Raw genomic sequence first — 18,582 nt, 5'->3', positions numbered from 1 at the left:
CAAATTACATTCATATACCAGAACTTGTTCAATCATATACCCTTAATTGATGGGTATCACCTCATTTCCAATTCTTTGCCACCACAAAAAGAGCTGCTATAACTATTTTTGTACATGTTGGCATTTCCCCCTTTTTATGATCTCTTTGGGACACAGACCTAGTAGTAGTATTGCTGGATCAAAGGGTATGGCACAGCTTTATAGCACTTTGGGCATAGTTCCAAATTGCTCTCCAGAATAGTTGGATCAATTCACAACTCTACCAACAATGTATTAGTATTCCAATTTTCCCACATCTTCTCCAACATTTATCATTTTCCTGTTTTCTCATGTTAATCAATCTGATAGATGTGATGTGGTACCTCACAGTTGTTTTAATTTGCATTTCTCTAATCGATAATGATTTAAGGCATTTTTTAAAAATGACTATAGATAGCTTCAGTTTATGCATCTGAAAATTCACTGTTCATATCCTTTGTCCATTTATCAATTGGGGAATGACTTGTATTCTTATAAATTTCAATTAGTTCTCTATATATTTTAGAAATGAGACCTTTATCAGAGATACTGGCTATAAAAGTTGTATCCCAGTTTTCTGATTTCCTTCTAATCTTGGTTGCATTGTCTTTGTACCAAAACTTTAATTCAATATAATCAAAATTATCCATTTTGCATTTCATAATGTTCTCTATCTCTAGTTTGGCCATAAGTTCTTCCATTCTCCATAGATCTGACAGGCAAACTATTCCTTGCTTTCTTAATTTGCTTATAGTATCACTCTTAATGTCTAAATTTTGTGCATATTTTGACCTTATCTTGTTATACATTATAAAATGTTGGTCTGTGCTTAGTTTTTGCCACACTATTTTCCAGTTTTCTCAGGAGTTTTTGGTAATAGTGAATTCTTATTCCAGAGGCTGGAGTCTTTGTGCTTGATAAACAGTAGATTACTATAGCCATTGACTACTGTGTCTTGTGTACATAATCTATTCCACTGATCCACCACTTTATTTCTTGGCCAGTACCAAGTAGTTTTAATGATTAATGATTTATAATACAGTTTTAGATCTGGTACAGTTAGGCTGCCTTCCCTTGAATTTCTTTTCATTAATTTCCTTGACATTCAGGACTTTTTGTTTTTCCAGATGAATTTTGTCATTATTTTTTCTAGTTCTACAAAATAATTTTTGGTAGTTTGGTATGGCACCGAATGAGTAAATTAATTTAAGTGGCATTGTCCTTGGCTTACCCATGAGTAACTGGTATTTTTCCTATTGTTTAGATCTGATTTTATTGGTGTGAAAAGTGTTTTGTAATTGTGTTCATGTGGTTCTTGGGTTTGTCTTGGCAGGTTTACTCCCAAATATTTTATATTTTCTACAGTTACTCTAAATGGGATTTCTTTTTCTATCTCTTGTTGGGCTTTGTTAGCAATATATAGAAATGCCAATGATTTATGTGGGCTTATTTTATATCCTACAACTTTTGGTAAAGTTGTTAATTCTTTCAAGTATTTTTTTAGTTGATTTTCTAGGATTCTCTAAGTATACCATCATACCATCTGCAAAGAGTGATAGCTTTGTTTCTTCTTTGCCTATTCTAATTCCTTCAATTTCTTTTTCTTCTCTTACTGTTAAAGCTAACATTTCTAGTACAATTTTGAATAACAGTGGTGATAATGGATATCCCTTGTTTCACCCCTGATCTTATTGGAAATGCTTTTAGCTTGCCCCCATTACATATAATGCTTGCTGATGATTTTAGATTGATGCTACTTATTATTTTAAGGAAAACTCCATTTATTCCTGTGCTCTCCAGCGTTTTTTTGTTTGTCTGTTTGTTTTTTGTTTTTTTTGGTGAGGCGATTGGGGTTAAGTGACTTGCCCAGAGTCACACAGCTAGTGAATTTTATGTGTCTGAGGCCAAATTTGAACTCAGATCCTCTTGACTCCAGGGCTGATGCTGTATCCATTGTGCCACCTCGCTGCCCCTCTAGTGTTTTTAATAGGAATGGATGTTGTATTTTGTCAAAAGCTTTTTCTGAATCTAGTGAGACAATCATGTGATTTCTGTTAGTTTTGTTGTTGATATGGTCAATTATGCTGATAGCTTTTCTTATACTGAACCAGCCCTGCATTCCTGGTATAAATCCCAATTGGTCCTAGTGTATTATTCTCATGATAAGTTGCTGTAAGCTTTTTCCTAATTTTTTCAAAATTTTACATTTATATTCATCAGGAAAATTGGTCTGTACTTTTCTTTCTCTGTTTTAGCTCTTTCTATTTTAGTTATCAGCATCATATTGTTATCATAAAGAGAATTTGGTAGGACTCATTCTTTGCCTGTTTTTCCAAATAGTTTATGTAGTACTGGAATTAATTATTCTTTAAATGTTTGGTAGAATTCAGTTGTAAGTCCACCTGGGCTGGAGAGTTTTTCTTAGGGAGTTCACTGATGGCTTGTTCAATTTTTTTTCTGAAATAGGGTTATTGAAGTATTTTATTTCCTCTTCTGTTAACCTGGGTGATTCGTATATTTGTAAATATTCATCCATTTCACTTAGATAATCAAAGCTCTTGGCATACAGTTGGGCAAAATAGCTCCTAATTATTGTTAAATTCCTCTTCATTGTGGTGAATTCATTCTTTTCTTTTTTGATACTAGTAATTTAGTTTTCATCCTTTTTTAAATCAAATTAATCAAAGATTTATCTATTTTATTATTTTTCTCATAAACCTGGCTCTTAGTTTTATCTATTAGTTCAACAGTTTTCTTAATATCAGTTTTATTAATCTCATCTTTGATTTTTAGAATTCTAATTTAGTATTTAATTGAGGATTTCTAATTCATTCTTTTTCTAGCTTTTTTAGTTTCATACCCAATTCACTGATCTCCTCTTTCTCTATTTTGTTCATATAAGCATTTAAAGACATAAAATTTCCTCTAAGAACTGCTGTGGTTGCATCTCATAAATTTTGGCATGTTGTCTCATTATTGTTATTCTCTTGGATGAAGTTATTGACTGTTTCTATGATTAGTTGTTTGAGCAATTCATTCTTTAGTCTTAGATTATTTAGTTTTCAATTAATGTTAAGTCTATCTTTCCATGGTCCTTTATTATATGTATTTTTTATTGCATCATGATCTGAAAAGGCTGCATTTAATGTTTCTGTCTTTCTGCATTGGATTTATGCCCTACTAGATGGTCAATTTTTTGTGTAGGTGCCAGGTACCACTTTGAAAAAGGTATATTCCTTTCTATTCCTATTTAATTTTCTCCAGAGGTCTACTACACCTAACTTTTCTAAAATTTTATTCACCTCTTTAACTTCTTTCTTGTTTATTTTGTGGTTGGAATTATCTAGTTCTGAGAGGAGGAGGTTGAGGTCTCCCACTAGTATAGTTTTGCTGTCTATTTCATCCTATAACTCACTTAACTTCTCTAAAAATTTGGACATTATACTACTTGATGCATATATGTTTAGTATTTCATTGTTATTTCATATTATTTCATTGTCTATGGTACCTTTTAGCAGGATGTAGTTTCCTTCCTTATCTCTTTTAATTAGATCTATTTTTGCTTTTGCTTTGTCTGAGATCAGGATTGCTACCCTTGCTTTTTGTTTTTATTTCAGTTGAAGCATAATATATTTTACTCCAGCCTTTTACCTTTACTCTGTATGTATCTCTATGCTTCAAATGTGTTTCTTGTAAACAACATATTGTAGGACTATGGTTTTTAATATATTCTGCTATATGCTTCTGCTTTATGGGTGAGTTCATCCTATTCACATTCTCAGTTAAATTTACTGTGTCTTTCTTGCTATACTATTTTCCCCCATTTATGCTTTTTTCTCTCCCTTCTCCCTTTCTCTCCTCACTAGTGTTTTGCTTCTAACTACTGCCTCCCTCAATCTGTCCTTCCTTCTATCAACCCCCTTCCCTTTTTTTTCCTTTTCCCCTACGACTTCTGCCCTTCTTTCTGCCCTCCCTTCTATCCACCTCCCTCTTTTATTTCCCCTTTCCCCTCCTACTTTTTATAGGGCAAGACAGCTTTCTAAACCCAACTGAGTAGGTATGCTGTTCCCTCTTTGAATGTAATCTGATGGGAGTAAGGTTCAAACAATGATCACCTCCCTCCCTTCTTTCCCTCTACTGTAATAGGTTTTTGTGCCTCTTCATATGATGTAATTTACCTTTTTCTTCTTCCTTCTTCCCTCTTCTCCTAATACAGTCCTTCTCCCCTCCTGTGTCCTGCCCCCTGCACCAGAGTATGGGGAGGCTTGGCTTCTGGAGGATGCCTGCCTGTCAGGGGATGTGGCATGTGGTGGTTCTCTGAGCTGGAGTCTTCCAGTTTCCCTGGCTATGCTAAGGCACGTGAGGGCAGGGAGTCCTTGTGTTGGCTCTTGCTTGCTCCACCACGTTGGGATTCCGGATCTCCTGCTGGTTTGCTGAGGTGGAGCTTGTTGCTGGCTTGCTGGGACCCCTCCTGTCCTGGACTGTGCTCACCTTTTGCCTCAGTGAGATGGACGTTTCTTGCTGATCATCCAAGTTTCCCAGGCTAAAAGACAGCTCCACCCCATCTTACCACTGGTTTTGCTGTTCCAGAATTTTTCCTGGGGTGCTATTTTCTGCTTCTTCAGAAGTCAATAAGTAAGAGGAAGAGCAATTTGCTGCTTACTCTGCCATCTTGGCTCCCAGAAGTAGATGGTCTATTAGGTCTATTTCCAAAAATGATTAGGGAAAAAGGAAAAGAACCTAGATGCTCTAAAATGTTTGTGGCAACTCTTTTTGTGATAGGAAGGACCTGGAAATTACAGGGATGCCCACCAATTGGGGAATGGCTGAACAAGTTGTGGTGTATGATCTTGATGGAATGCTACTGGGTATAACAAATGATGAGCTCAATGACCTTAGGAAAAAAAACATGGATAGAATTGCACAAAATAATGAAGAGGAAGGTAAGCATAACTGAGAGCCCATTGAATTCAGTAATAGCAATATTGTTTTAAGAACAATTTTGAGTTAATAAGTAATTTTGACTATGATAAATACCCAAATAAACATATGACATATGACAAAGGAAATATGAAGGAAGACATTATTTGCATCCAGAGAAAGAACTGATAAATAGAAGCATTTATAGAAAGATTTTATACATATATGTATATTTATGTATGTATGTATATGTGTGTGTATACATATATATATATATACATGTATATATATATATATATATATATATATATATATATATATATATATATATATATACACACACACACACACATACATATTTGTGTCTAATGGTAGCCATCTCTAAGGCAGAGTAGGGGGAGAAAAAAAAGAAATTCATGTGATAACTTTATTATATATTTAAAAGGAATAGAAAGTTGTACATAACAGATTTGTAGTTTCATGTGTAATCATCTTTTATTAGACTATATTATATTCCATAAATTAAAAATTTGAGAAATAAAACATTAAAAAGAAATAAAAGAAATAGGGGTTGGTGACTGCATCAGATCATGTGTAAAGTTAGCCATCTCAGCTTCAATGCTCTGTGACTCTAGTTTACACTGTTCAGTTGAGAGACCAGGGACATCTTCTAGTCATGAATGAGGCAAATTTGCCTTACAAAGACACAATGTGGACCCTCTGCTTCTATTAACTCTTCTTCTAGTCCCTAGATTTATTTCAGGGCTAACCAAAGAAGATATTGGTAGTAAGATTAAGTCTTCATGTCCTAATCTCCAAAAAGACCTGGAGAATTGTTGGGATATGGGGGAATAGGAATTGGGTCCCCAAAATGGGTCTGTGGACATAGACTCTTGTGCAACTATTTTATATAAGTTTTGAAGGATTTTTTTGTCCTCTAGTCAGATAGTTATCTAGAACCAAACATCCCCAGGAAGCACTGGACCAAGACAATAAAAAAAATAGCCAGTCTTGGCTTATAACATTCTGATGGCTTTTGTTGATTGCCTGGCTAAGTATGGTGGCTCAGGATCCCTGGTCCCAGACAACAAAGTTACTTGGAGTTACAAATTTTTTGGAATTCCCATAATTTCCTTGGTTGTGAGCTTATATTCTCAAAACCCATTTTGGGGAATGCCCATGAATCTCCACTAGTTTTCTTATATTATGAATATTTAAGATAACTTGCTAGTAGAGCAGAGAAACTTAAAGTGCCAAAGTTTAAATGGATGTGCAGAGATATTTGAAAGCCCTTCCATATTGCTCTCATAGACCCCTTCTATATTGTACAAGATTATCTAACATTTCCCCCTCTATTCAAGAGTTGACCTGAACAATGACAGTTTCTCCCTTTACTGAAAACTGTGGATCCTCATTATGAGAGATCCTTCTATTCAAATGTGTCTCCAGCCTTCACAGTCCTTGAAGTGTGTGAGATCACCTTCAACTCTACAATTCTATGATTCTGTATTGCCCATATTGGTGAAGATGCCTAGGTGGAGGGCAATGACCCTGAGATCCAAGATCATTCCTTATCTAAACTTTTAACCTCTCCTAATATTAAAACGTAAGGTTCTGTGAGCGTTGGGGGCTAAATGAGTGTTTCTTGAATTGAGGGTTTGATTGAATTGAAATATCAGTGGTTAGTGATCTGTGCATGGCAGACACCAAAGTGAACTTACCTGAGCTAGGAATACCAGAAAGCACAAGGATGAGGAGTATGAGGTATAAACGTGGAGTGCGGCTGTTGTAGGAAGCTGGCTGGTGAGTCCATCTTATGGTCCATATCATGGTTGACAGGATCCCAACCAGGGAGATACTACGAACAAGAAAGGATATTGGCAGTGAAGAACAGGATAACAGAATCTGAAAATTGCTCCCACTGATCCCTTAGCCCTAGGAACCACGAGTGTTGTCTCAGAGTCTGGGCAATGACACATTAAAGGGCATAGAAACTCTGTGTCCATCCCACCTCATCTTGCCCTCCTCATACAGATCTCACAGGACAGGCTGGTTCCCACACACCTCATCTTCCTTTCAACCTCCATACTTCAGATCACACTATGTTATCTAGCCTGTAATGTCCTCCCTGCTCCTTTCCATTTATTCAATGGGCCGCCTACTCCCTGAAGACTTGTTACATTAACTTCTAGCTCATTGATCTTCTATCTCTGTATTTCTCTTCATGATCTCAGCAGCTCACATGGATTCAATGATTTTCTCTATGCAGAGGCTTCTCAGCTTCACTGATCCTGCCCTAATCTCTCTCCTGACCTCTAGGGCCTATTGGACACTCTGAACTGGATGCCCCATAGACATTAAACAAATGTACAGAACTGAGCTCACTCTCTTTCCCCCTAAACGTTCCCAATTTCCAACCTTCTCTACTACTGTCAACTTCAACTCCTTATTCTCTCTTTCCCTGCCTCCCAATATCTAGTCCTCCATAGCCAAGCTCTGTCCAGTCTGCCTTTCTAACATCTCTCATAACAATCTCCTTCTCTCCTCTGTTACTTGTGCTATCTTCATGCAAAACTTTATCACCTGGTTGGCTTCCCAGCTTCCAGCTTTTCTGATCTCCAGCATTTGACATTCAACAGTCAAAAAGATCTCCCTGAAGTTCAGGTGTGACCATGCCAACCCCCAATTCAATAACATACAGTGTCTCTCTATCACATCTAGGATAAATAAAAACCCTCTAGTGTTGAAAGCCCTTCACAACCTGGCCTTTTCTTACCTCTTTCATCATCTTACACCCTCCTCCCCCTGAGTCTTCTGCCCCCAGTGACCCTGGCTTTTTGTCTGTTCCTCAAACAATACCCCCCACCTCCCTACTTGAGGCATTTTCACTGGCTGTCTCTCTTACCTGCAATTCTTCCTCCTCCTCTCTATGTCCTGACTCCTCTGGTGTCCTTCAGATCTAGCTCAAATCTCACCTTCTGCCAGAAGCCTTTCCTCATTCCCCATAATGCTAGTGTCTTCTCTCCTAATATTATCTCCAATTCAACCTTCATATATCTTGTTTTGTGTAAAGGTTTGTGTGGTCTCCCTCATTAGACTGTGAGCCCCTTGAGAGCAAGGAATGAATTTTGCTTTTCATGGTAACCCCTGTGTCTAATAGCACAGTGCCTGGCACATAGCAGGTGCTTAATACATGCTTCTTGATTTGGTTTGACTTCTACCCTTTTTCTCAGTGTCACTAAGCAGAGTATATGGGTTTTGAGGGTATGGACTGTGTCTTTCCTTCCGCTCCTCTCTACTGAGTAACTGGACATGGATCTACGAACTTACGGGCCCAATATGTAGATGACTGGTGAATGTGGAATACAGTTCCCTTTCCTATGGGCAACACAGTTGGCTAGAGGCTTTTCTAGAAATGCTCTTCTCTAAGTCTCCAACTGGTTCCTTGGTAGTTGGGGTGCTAATGGTTCACAGATTTCATTGTATTCAATCATTGAAAAATATTAATTAACCAAAGCATGAGAGTTAATAGCCTGAATACATCTCTAGAAAGTAAGATATGTTACATCTTTTGTGATTACTTGAGTGGGAATATAATGGAAGTTCTATATATCACAGCCATTTATGGCATCTTTACATAAATTAACCATGTGCTACGTACGGCATAAGATTCCATACTGGAATATAGAAAATTAAAAATTTTAAGTATATACCTTACTGATCACAATGGAATAAAAATGACAATTAATGAGACCTTTGAAGAATCAGTCGGCCCCAGACTCCTGGATCCAAGAATAATTCTCTGCTCAGTGTCAGGCTGCCTCCCAAGCTTCCTCTTACAATTCAGCCTGCCTCTTAGATGTGGTGGTCAGAAGGGGCTGATTAGCAACTGACCTCCCTACTGATAAATAGTCGAAGGAAATGAACAGGCAGTTTTTTAGATAAAGAAATCAAAAGGACTTATATTCATATGAAAACCTGCTCTAAATCATTATTGATGAGAGAAATGCAAATTAAAACAAGCTTGATATATCGTTTTACACCTACCAGATTGGCTAAAATGATTGAAAGGGAAAGTGACAAATGTTGGAATAACAATCATCTGGGCACATTCTCAGTAAGAAAGGAGGAGAGAATTCATCTCATCAGGAAAAGAAAAGTCTGTTCTCTTTCTAGCTATTGTCAAAACATTTTGGAGATATCCTGTTTTCCAGAGCTAAGACCCAACAAGCAGGCTGTGTCCTGAGCTTGCATAACAATATCCTTTGCTCTCCAGATGATCTCACCCTCTGGCAAAGTGTTTTGCACCACATGTTCACTCCCTTTATTTCACAGGGACCTGGGAGCCAACATCCATCACATCTCTGACATGCTCATAATTCCTGTTTCTTCTACTGTATTCCTGTTCCCATCACATTCTGTACTGCATAGAGTAGTAATAACCCCCCAAGACTTGGGACAATACTGTTCCAACAGGACCTGTGGGCACAGTAACTCAGGACCGAAAAATGACATAGCCCAGCCCACTTGTCTATATTAGCATTGCTTGTATTCCAATGTGTTAAGCCCTCCTTCTCAGGATGGGGGCCTCCCTTTCGTGAAAGTCACTTTCCTCACTCTGAAATAAATTATACACTACTTTATGTCCTGACACCTGCATCTAGCCTGCTCTGTTCAGCTCAGGCTATTCTCAGGTTAGAGACTGATCCAGTCTGGACTGCAGGCTAAACTCTATTGACACTTATTCATCATGATAGGAAGCTGGGAAAAGCCCTTAGCATATTGTTCCTTGTGAGACAGGCTTCTTTGTGATCCTGCCACATGGATCTCATCTAGGCCCAGGCTAAAAGCCTCTCTTTCCTTCAAATCCACTAGACATACTTTTTTTTTGGTCCTCTCCTTTACACATGGCTCTGTTTGCCAAAGCTAAACCTTTGAATTGTCATCTTTGTCCTTCAAAATCAGCTGCTGAATCTGAGCTGGTGTGTTATAAGAAGATCCTCAGAAGTGGCATCTCTGCCAGCTTGTTTACCAACCAGTCATGCTTCCCCCAACTCCTTTTATATTTATTGGATTCATCTTCAGTAGCAGCACGGTAGGGCTAGAAGAGAACTTGGTTGGAATCTCTCAGTGGAGGCTGGAGGATGACTTGTTGGGGCTGTTGGAAAGGGGATTTCTGTTGAGGGCTGGACTGGACCAGATGCCCTCTGAGATCCCTCCCATTGCTGAGCCCATGTTTGTCACAGGGTTGGCATAATGGAATGAACACCACACTTGGAGTCCTAAGTTTGAGGTCTAGTACTGCCCAGACCTGTGTGACCTTGGATGAGATCCTCCCTGTCTGAATCTTGATGTTCTCCCCTGTAAAATGAATATGATAATACTATGAGGCAATTAGTTCTAGTAGAAATAAACTGGCTTTGGTGTCAGAGGACCTGTGTTCAAATCCTGCCTCTGAGGTTTACTGCCTGTAAGACCTTCAGAAGTCCCTTTACCCTCCATGGGACATAATTCATAGATCTACAAATTGAGGTGGCTGGACTGGATGTCCTCTGAGGTCCCTTTCAGTTATGGATCTAGGCATGGAAGCAGCTTGGTGTAGAGCCTGATGGGCTTGCAGCCAGGAAGACCCAAGCTGAAATTTCAATTGCTGCCTTATCAGTTGTGGGACCCAGACAGAGGCAGTATCTTCCTGTTGCTGTTTCCTCCTCTGCAAAATGGAGATAACCAGACCTTCAGTCCTAACTGTTAGGGTTGTCATGGGACCCACTGAAATACAGAATAAATTACAGGCCCAAAAACAAAGTTAGAGGTCGGTAAATTAAAATTAAAATGTCTATCGTCAAAGAAGAAATATGAGAGGATACCTCCCACTACTCAGTGCATCAGCAGTCCTTCTTCCTCCACAGCAGTCAGCTACTACCCATTACCCCCCAGCAACCATATCAAAGGGACCTGCAGTTGGCATTGACCTTGGCACCACTTATTTGTGTGTGGGAGTCTTTCAACATGGGAAAGTGGAGATCACTGCTAATGACCAAGGAGACAGGGACACCCCAAGCTACATCGCCTGCACCAACACAGAACATTTAATTGGTGATGCTGCAAAGGCTCAAGTTGCAATGAACCCTATCAACACAGTTTTTGATGCCAAACATCTGATTGGTTGCAGACTTGACAACATAGTTGTACAGTCAGACATGAAGCATTGACCTTTTATGGTGGTAAATGATGTAGGCAGGCTTAAGGTCCAAGAGGAGTACAAAGGGGAGACCAAAAGTTTCTATCCAGAAGAAGTATCTTCTATGGCCTTGACCAAGATGAAAGAAATTGCTGAAGCTTACCTTGGGAAGACTGTCACAAATGCTGTGGTCACAGTACCAGCCTATTTCAACGACTCTCAATGTCAGGCCGCCAAAGATGCTGGAAACATTGCCTGTCTCAATGTGCTCCAAATGATCAATGAGCCAACTGCTGCTGCTATTGCTTATGGCTTGGATGAAAAGGTTGGTGCCAAGAAAAACGTGTCGATCACCTTGGAGGTGGTACTTTTAATGTCTCCATCCTTACCTTTGAAGATGGCATCTTTGAGGTCAAGTCCACAGCTGGGGACCCCCACTTGGGTGAGGAGGACTTTGACAAACAAATGGTCAACCATTTCATTGCTGAGGTCAAGCAAAAGCACAAGAAGGACATCAGGGAGATGCACATCGCTTATGAACGTGCAAAGCATACCTTCTCTTCCAGTACCCAGGCCAGTATTAAGATTGACTCCCTCTATGCAAGTATTGACTTCTATACATCAATTACCCATTTCAAAGAGCTGAATACTCATCTCTTCCACACTGCACCCTGTGGAAAAGGCCTTAAGAGATGCCAAGCTAGATAAATCACAGATTCATGACATAGTCCTATGGGGGGGCTTCTCTCACATCCCCAAATCCAGAAGCTTCTGCAAGACTTCTTCAATGGCAAGGAGCTCAACAAGAGTATCACTCCTGATGAGGCTATTGCCTATGGTACAGCCGTCCAGGCTGCCATTTTGTTTGGAGAAAAATCTGAGAATGCAGGACTTGCTGTTGGATGTCACTCCTACTTCCCTTGGAATTGAAACTGCTGGTGGAGTTATGACGGTTCTGATCCAACATAATACCACCATCCCCACCAAGCAGGCACAGACTTTACCACCTATTCAGACAACTAGCCTGGTATGCATATTCAGGTTTATAAAGAATCACAACCTGCTTGGCAAGTCTGGGTTCCCAGGAATCCCTCCAGCACCCAGGGGTGTTCCTCAGATTGAAGTAACATTGGACATTGATGCAAATGGCATCCTCAATGTTCCTGCTGTGCATAAGAGCACAGGCAAGGAGAACAAGGTCACCGTCACCAATGAGAAAGGTCATCTGAGCAAAGAAGACATTGAGTATATCGTCCAGGAGGCTGAGACAATATACAGGACTGAGCATGACAAGCAGAGAGACTAGGTGTCTCCCAAAAATGCTCTTGAATCTTATGCTTTCAACATGAAGGCTACCATAGAGGATGAAAAACTGCAAGTCAAAATTGGTGATAAAGAGAAACAGAAGATCCTTGACAAATGTAATGAGATAATCAACTGGCTGGATGAGAACCAGACTGCTGAGAAGGAAGAATTTGAGCATCAGCAGAAAGAATTGGAGAAGGTCTGCAACCCATCATTACTAAGCTATATCAGAGTGCAGGGGCCTGCCAGGAGATATGTCTGGTGGGTTCCCTGGAGGTGCTGCTTCTGGACCCAGCATTGAAGACATCAACTAAACACACCACAAGAAAGAGCATTCCACACAGCTTTCCAATAATTGAAGGACTCAAATTTGTAGCCAAGGCAGGAGCAGTTTAAAAATAACATTTACTGTGTAAGTCCGGGTATTCTGAATACTTAAATTTGTGCAGAGGGAGAGAAGTGGACAACATTGCACTTTATCAGTACTTTAAACCAGTGAAAATGCAATTCTTGTGCTGGAGAATAAAAGCTATTTAAAATTAGCACCACAAAAAAAAAAAAGCATATACCTCCCTCCTCCCACTGACACACACTGACACATTGCTTCAGATCTCTGAGTCCATGGATATGGAACATTGCAAAGAACATTAGTTTTTTCGGGGATTGTTTTGTTTTCTCCCCTCTTCTTTCTATTTTTCTTCTTTTTAAACTCTATTCTAAAAAGCAGACACACACAGGGGAAATCTAGGCCATGTGAAACTCAAACATCACTAAGAACTTATTTAAAATAGCTCTGTAACAATCCCTTGGTGCCCACACATCCAGCTCACATCCTCACTCCTAGGATTCTAGGGGTCATCCTGGGGGTGGCTGTCTTACCCAACACTAGGCCACAAGCCTCCATCCATGTCCTTCCACCTTAGCAATCAGCCATCTGACTCAGATATTTAATAAGGCATCAACTCAAACTTCATAGCAAGAACACAGTCCAAATCGTTTCCCCTCCCCTATACCAGGGCACACTTTCCCACAAATACATGCAGCGTCCAGGAGGGGAAAGAATGAGCAGCAAATAAGGGACACAAGTGTGGGAGACAGGCCCGGTCCAGGCAACTCCCAGCTCCAGAAGTGGGCCCTTCACGTCCTTTCCTCCAGAATGCTTGCTTCATCTCCATGGATTCAAAAGCTCTTTCAGTGGGGGGCAAAGACTTAGCTTAGGGATGGCAGAAGCTTCTTCCCTTTGACTCCCTCAGAGCCTCAGCTCAGAAGATGGAGTGTCAGGTGTGAGTAACAGCCACAAGGCCAGGGGAGCTGAGTCATACACTTCATGGGGGAGGGGGAAGGGTAAGAAGACTGGAGCTCTGGAGAGAAAGCAGGGCTAGGAGCAGGAGTAGTAGTATTGCTTGAATAGCAGCAGTCACCCTCAGTGTTTAGCGACCATTTGACAAGTTTACAGAGCTTATCTTATAGCAGAAAAAAAGGAACTATATTCAGGAGACTGATTCTTAAGTTTTACATGAGGTAGGTAGAATTGCCCATATTCAGCTGCTGTGCAAATATTCCATTATTTCTCAAGTATTCCATTATTATAATACCATGAAGCAATTTGTTCTAGTAGAAATAAGCTGGTTTTGGTGACAGAGGACCTGTGTTCAAATCCTGCCTGTGAGGCTTACTGCTCGTGGGACCTTAGGAAGTCCTGAATGGGTCCAACACAATGGGTCCCACAGCTCATAAGAGAGTAATTCAAATTTGAACTTGGATCTTCCTGGCTGCAAGCCCAGCAGGCTCTACACCAAGCTACTTCAATGCCTAGATCTGTCACTGAAAGGGACGTCAGGGGACCTCAGGTCCAGCCACCTCAATTTGTAGATCTATGAATTAATTATGGGAAATAATGGGGACTTTCTAGGGTGGGATAACTGCTAGATTCAATATTTTATTGGTCTAGAACTTGTATCTATCATTCTGTGAATTTTTAAAAATTAATTTATTTCATTCTACACTTAAGAAATAAAACAAGCATTTCCATAACAACATGGGATAGAAAAAGAGATTGCACCAGAAGCCACAGATCTGCTACGTACGACTTGCTGTTCCTTTCAAGCATACAACAAATGTTCATGTAACTTGCTTTTTTTGCCCCTCCACACCTCCCCTCCCTGCCACACTTAGAGATGGCTAACATTAGACACAAATCTGTGTGTGTCTCTGTGTATTATATATAATATACAAATAAAATATATATATATAAACACACATATATGTTTATATACACATATGTGTGTATATACATAAATACGTAATTCAGTTTTTTCTGGATGCAAACAACATTTTTCTTCATAGGCTCTTTGTGGCTAATTTGGGAGTTTATAATAATCAGAATGATTTCATTGCTCAAAGTTGTACTTAAAACAATACTGCTGTTCCTGTATACAGCGTTCTCTTGGTTCTGCTCATTTGCTCTTCATTTTTTCATGGAAGTCTCTCCATGCTTTTCAAAAATCATTAAGCTTATAATTTCTTATAGGAGACTAATTCCATCATGAACATACACCACAATTTGTTTAGCCATTCTCTGATTGGCAGGCATCCTCTCATAGCCATTCTCTGATTGGCAGGCATCCTCTCATAGCCATTCTCTGATTGGCAGGCATCCTCTCAACTTCAGGTCTTTGCCACCACAAACAGAGCTGCTATAAATATTTTAGAACATACTGGTTCTTTTCTTTTTTCCCTAATCGTCCTAGTGGTATTACTGGATTAAAGGGTACAGTCAGTGTAATAAGTCTTTGGGCATAATGCCAAATCCCTCTACAAAATGGTTGGATCAGCCTACAGATCCACCAATAATGAATTAAAGTCCCAATTTTTCTACATCCCTGCCAACATTTGTCACTTTCCCCTTCTATCGTTTTAGCCAATCTGATAGGTATAAAGTGATGTCTCAAGGTTATTTTAATTTTCATTTCTCTAATCAATAATGCTATACAGCATTTTTCATATGGCTATAAGTCATTTTGATTTCTTTATCAGAAAACTGCCTGTTCATATCCTTTGACCATTTATCAATTGGGGAATGACTTACATTCTTATAGATTTAACAAAGCTCTTGACATATTTGAGATATGAGGCCTTTATCTGAGGAACTGTCTCTAAAATTTTTTCCCCAGTTTTCTGCTTTCCTTTTGATCTTGTACGAAACCTTTTTAATTTAATGTAATCAAAAAGAGATCTGTATAGGAAGATTTTAAACATATACATATTTGTGTCTAATGGTGGCCATGTCTAGGGTGGGGTGGGGGAGGGAAGAAAAAAAGTAATTTATGTGATAACCTTATTATATATTTAAAAGGAGTAGCAGATGGTACATAATAGATTTGCAGTTTCATGTACAATCATTTTTTTATTATTATGCTGTTATGGGAATGTTTATTTTATGCTAGAAATGAAAATTTTGATAAATAAAAATTAAAAAATTGATCCAGTGGCACTTCCCAAGTTTCTGAGACAGGGCTACAGCCCAGAGAAGAGTGACTACCATGAAAATGACTACAAGCCCTTTGGAACAAAGCCCTTCCCAACAAAATTTCTACCCTAGCCTGCCCAGATGTTAAACAGGGACCTCCTTCTGAGGGCTCTGTGACTCACCTTGCTTTCTGCTGAATAACAATCATCTGGGCACATTCTCAGTAAGAAAGGAGGAGATAAATTATCTCACTAGGAAGAGAAAGTTCTGTTCTCTTTCTAGCTCTTTTCAAAATATTTTGGAGTTTCCCAGAGTTAAGGCCCAGCAAGCAGGGTGTGCCCTGAGCTTGGCATAACAACAATACTTTGCTCTCTGAATGATCTCACCCTCTGGTAAAGTGTATTGTACCATGTGTTCACTCCCTCTATTTCCCAGGGATCTGAGTGCCAACATCCATTACATCTCTGACATGCTCATAATCCCTGTTTCTTCTACTGTACTCCTGTTCCCATCACATTCTGTACTGCAAAGAGTAGTAACAACTCACCAAGACTTGGGACAATACTGTTCTAACAGGACCTGTGGGCACAGTAATTCAGGACCTAAAAATGACACAGTCCAGCCCAGTTGTGTACATTAGCATGGCCTGTACCCCAACATGTTAAGCCCTCCTTCTCAGGATGGGGAGGCTTCCTTTAGTGAAAGTTACTTTCCTCACTCTGAAGTAAATTATACCTCTATTTTGTGTCCAGATATACCTACATCCAGCCTACTCTGTTCAGCTCAGGCCATTTCTAAGTTAGAGATTGATTCGGTCTGGACTGCATTCAAAACTCCCTTGACACTATTCATCTTGCTTTCACCATAGAAATCTGGGAAAAGCCATGAGCATACTGTTCCTTCTCAGAGTGGCTTCTTTGTGATCTTGACAAATGGCTCCCATTGAGCCCCAAGGTAAGAGCCTCTCTTTCCTTCAAGTCCACTAGACATGTTCTTTTGTCCTCTCCTTCTATATTCAAGTCTCTGACAAACACATGGTCCGATTTGCCAAAGCTAAACCTTTGAATTGTTATCTTTGTCATTCAAAATCAACTTCTGCATCTAAGCTGCTGTGTTATACAAAGATCTTCAGAAGTGGCATCTCTGCCAGCTTGTTTACAAACCAGTCTTGCTTTCCTCCACTCTTTTTCTATTTCTTGGATTCATCTTGAGTAGCAGCAGGGTAAGCCTAGAAGAGCAGTCTTAGGAGAACTGGAGTGGAGTCTCTCCGTGGAGGCTGGAGGATGACTTGTCAGGGCTGTTTGAAAAGGGATTTCTGTTGAGGACTGGACTGGACCAAATGCCCTCTGAGATCCTTCCCACTGCTGAGCCCATGATTGTCAGGGGATTGACAGCTCAGAAGATGGAGCATCAGGTGTGAGTAACAGCCACAAGGCCAGGAGAGCTGAGTCACACACTTCATGGGGGAGGGGGAAGGGTAAGAAGACTGGAGCTCAGGAGAGAGAGCAGGGCTGAGAATCATCTTCATAGACATGGTAAGTGAATCCATGGGAGTCGAGATCTCTAAGTGAGAGAGCACAGAAGAAGAAGAAGAGAAGAGTACTCAGGAATAAGTCTTGGGGGGCACCACAATTAGAGAGTGAGACTTTGATGGAGATCCAGGCAAGGAGCCTGAGGAGGAGCTGCCAGATAGCAGGACCAGGGAGAGCAATTTCACTAAGCTCTAGAGAGCAGAGAGAGTCAAGGAGGAGACGGGCACTCGATTTTATAGTCAGTCACAGGCATAGACTTCTCAAAAATATTCACAGAGGTTTACCAGTACCAGATCTTAAACTATATTATAAGGCAATAATTACCAAAACTATCTGGTACTGGCTGAAATACAAAGGAAGATCAGTGGAACAGAACAGACATAGCAGCAATGGCCTCCCCAGCTGTTCAGTCTGCCTCTTAGGCCTTGTGGTCAAAGGAGCTGATTAATGTCTGACCCAGTGGCACTTCCCAAGTTTCTGAGACAGCTTGAGAAGAGTGACCACCATGAAAATCAACATTAGCCCTTCCCAGAAAAAACCCTTCCAACAAAAGGCTCCCAGAGCCCACCCAGAGGTTAGACAGAGACCTCCTTTTGAGAGCTCTGTGACTCACCTTTGTTTCTGCTATATAACAAATAATCTTCTTGGCTTCTTCTTGGTCAGAAAGGAGGAGAGAATTCATTCCATAAGGAGGAGAAGGTGTGTTCTCTGGACCCAGAGGACCTGTTTTCAAATCCTGCCTCTGAGGCTTACTGCATGTGGGTCCTTCTGAAGTTCCTTTGTCCTCCATAAGCCTTAATTTTCATATCTACAAATGGAGTGAGCTTGACCTGGTGTCTTCTGAGGTCCCTTTTAGTTATTGATCTAGACAGCTAAGCAGCTTGGAGTCAGAACGATCCAAGGTCAAATTTGAATTTCAACTGTTGTAGGCTAAATCAACATCTTCCTTCGGCTTATGCAAACAGAAAACAGAAATAACTGCTCTGAGTCTCAATTGAAATGTGAAATGTGGAAGTACTGCTGTCAGAAACTGGATGTTGCAACGTTGATGCCTGTTTAAAGAAATACTAACTGCAGTTATTATCATCATTAGTATCAATTATTGTTATTATTATCATTATGCTATCACTATTACTAGGGTTGTCGTGACAATCAGT

At 40.0% G+C, this 18,582-nt stretch overlaps 1 protein-coding gene and 1 pseudogene across 1 annotated transcript in view; one reads left to right on the top strand and one right to left on the bottom strand.

Annotated features, from left to right (window-relative positions):
• Positions 1-18,428, bottom strand: part of LOC110210619 (butyrophilin-like protein 2) — an 81,316-nt gene extending 62,888 nt beyond the window's left edge. Inside the window, exons 1-2 of the mRNA XM_078156888.1 lie at positions 18,039-18,428; positions 6,660-6,796 (exon numbers count right to left, since the gene is read on the bottom strand). Of these exons, the coding sequence (XP_078013014.1) occupies positions 6,660-6,768 (109 nt within the window). The 5' untranslated portion in view covers positions 6,769-6,796; positions 18,039-18,428. The remainder of the gene's footprint in view (positions 1-6,659; positions 6,797-18,038) is intronic.
• LOC110210620 (heat shock cognate 71 kDa protein pseudogene) lies at positions 10,794-12,738 on the top strand (annotated as a pseudogene).
• Positions 18,429-18,582: the final 154 nt, after the last annotated feature.

Source organism: Phascolarctos cinereus, unplaced genomic scaffold (genome assembly GCF_003287225.1).
Source record: "Phascolarctos cinereus isolate Bilbo 61053 unplaced genomic scaffold, phaCin_HiC Scaffold_726;HRSCAF=1367, whole genome shotgun sequence".
Lineage (NCBI taxonomy): Eukaryota > Metazoa > Chordata > Mammalia > Diprotodontia > Phascolarctidae > Phascolarctos > Phascolarctos cinereus.
The sequence above is the reverse complement of the archived record's forward strand: the minus strand, read 5'-3'. Positions and strand labels throughout refer to the sequence as shown.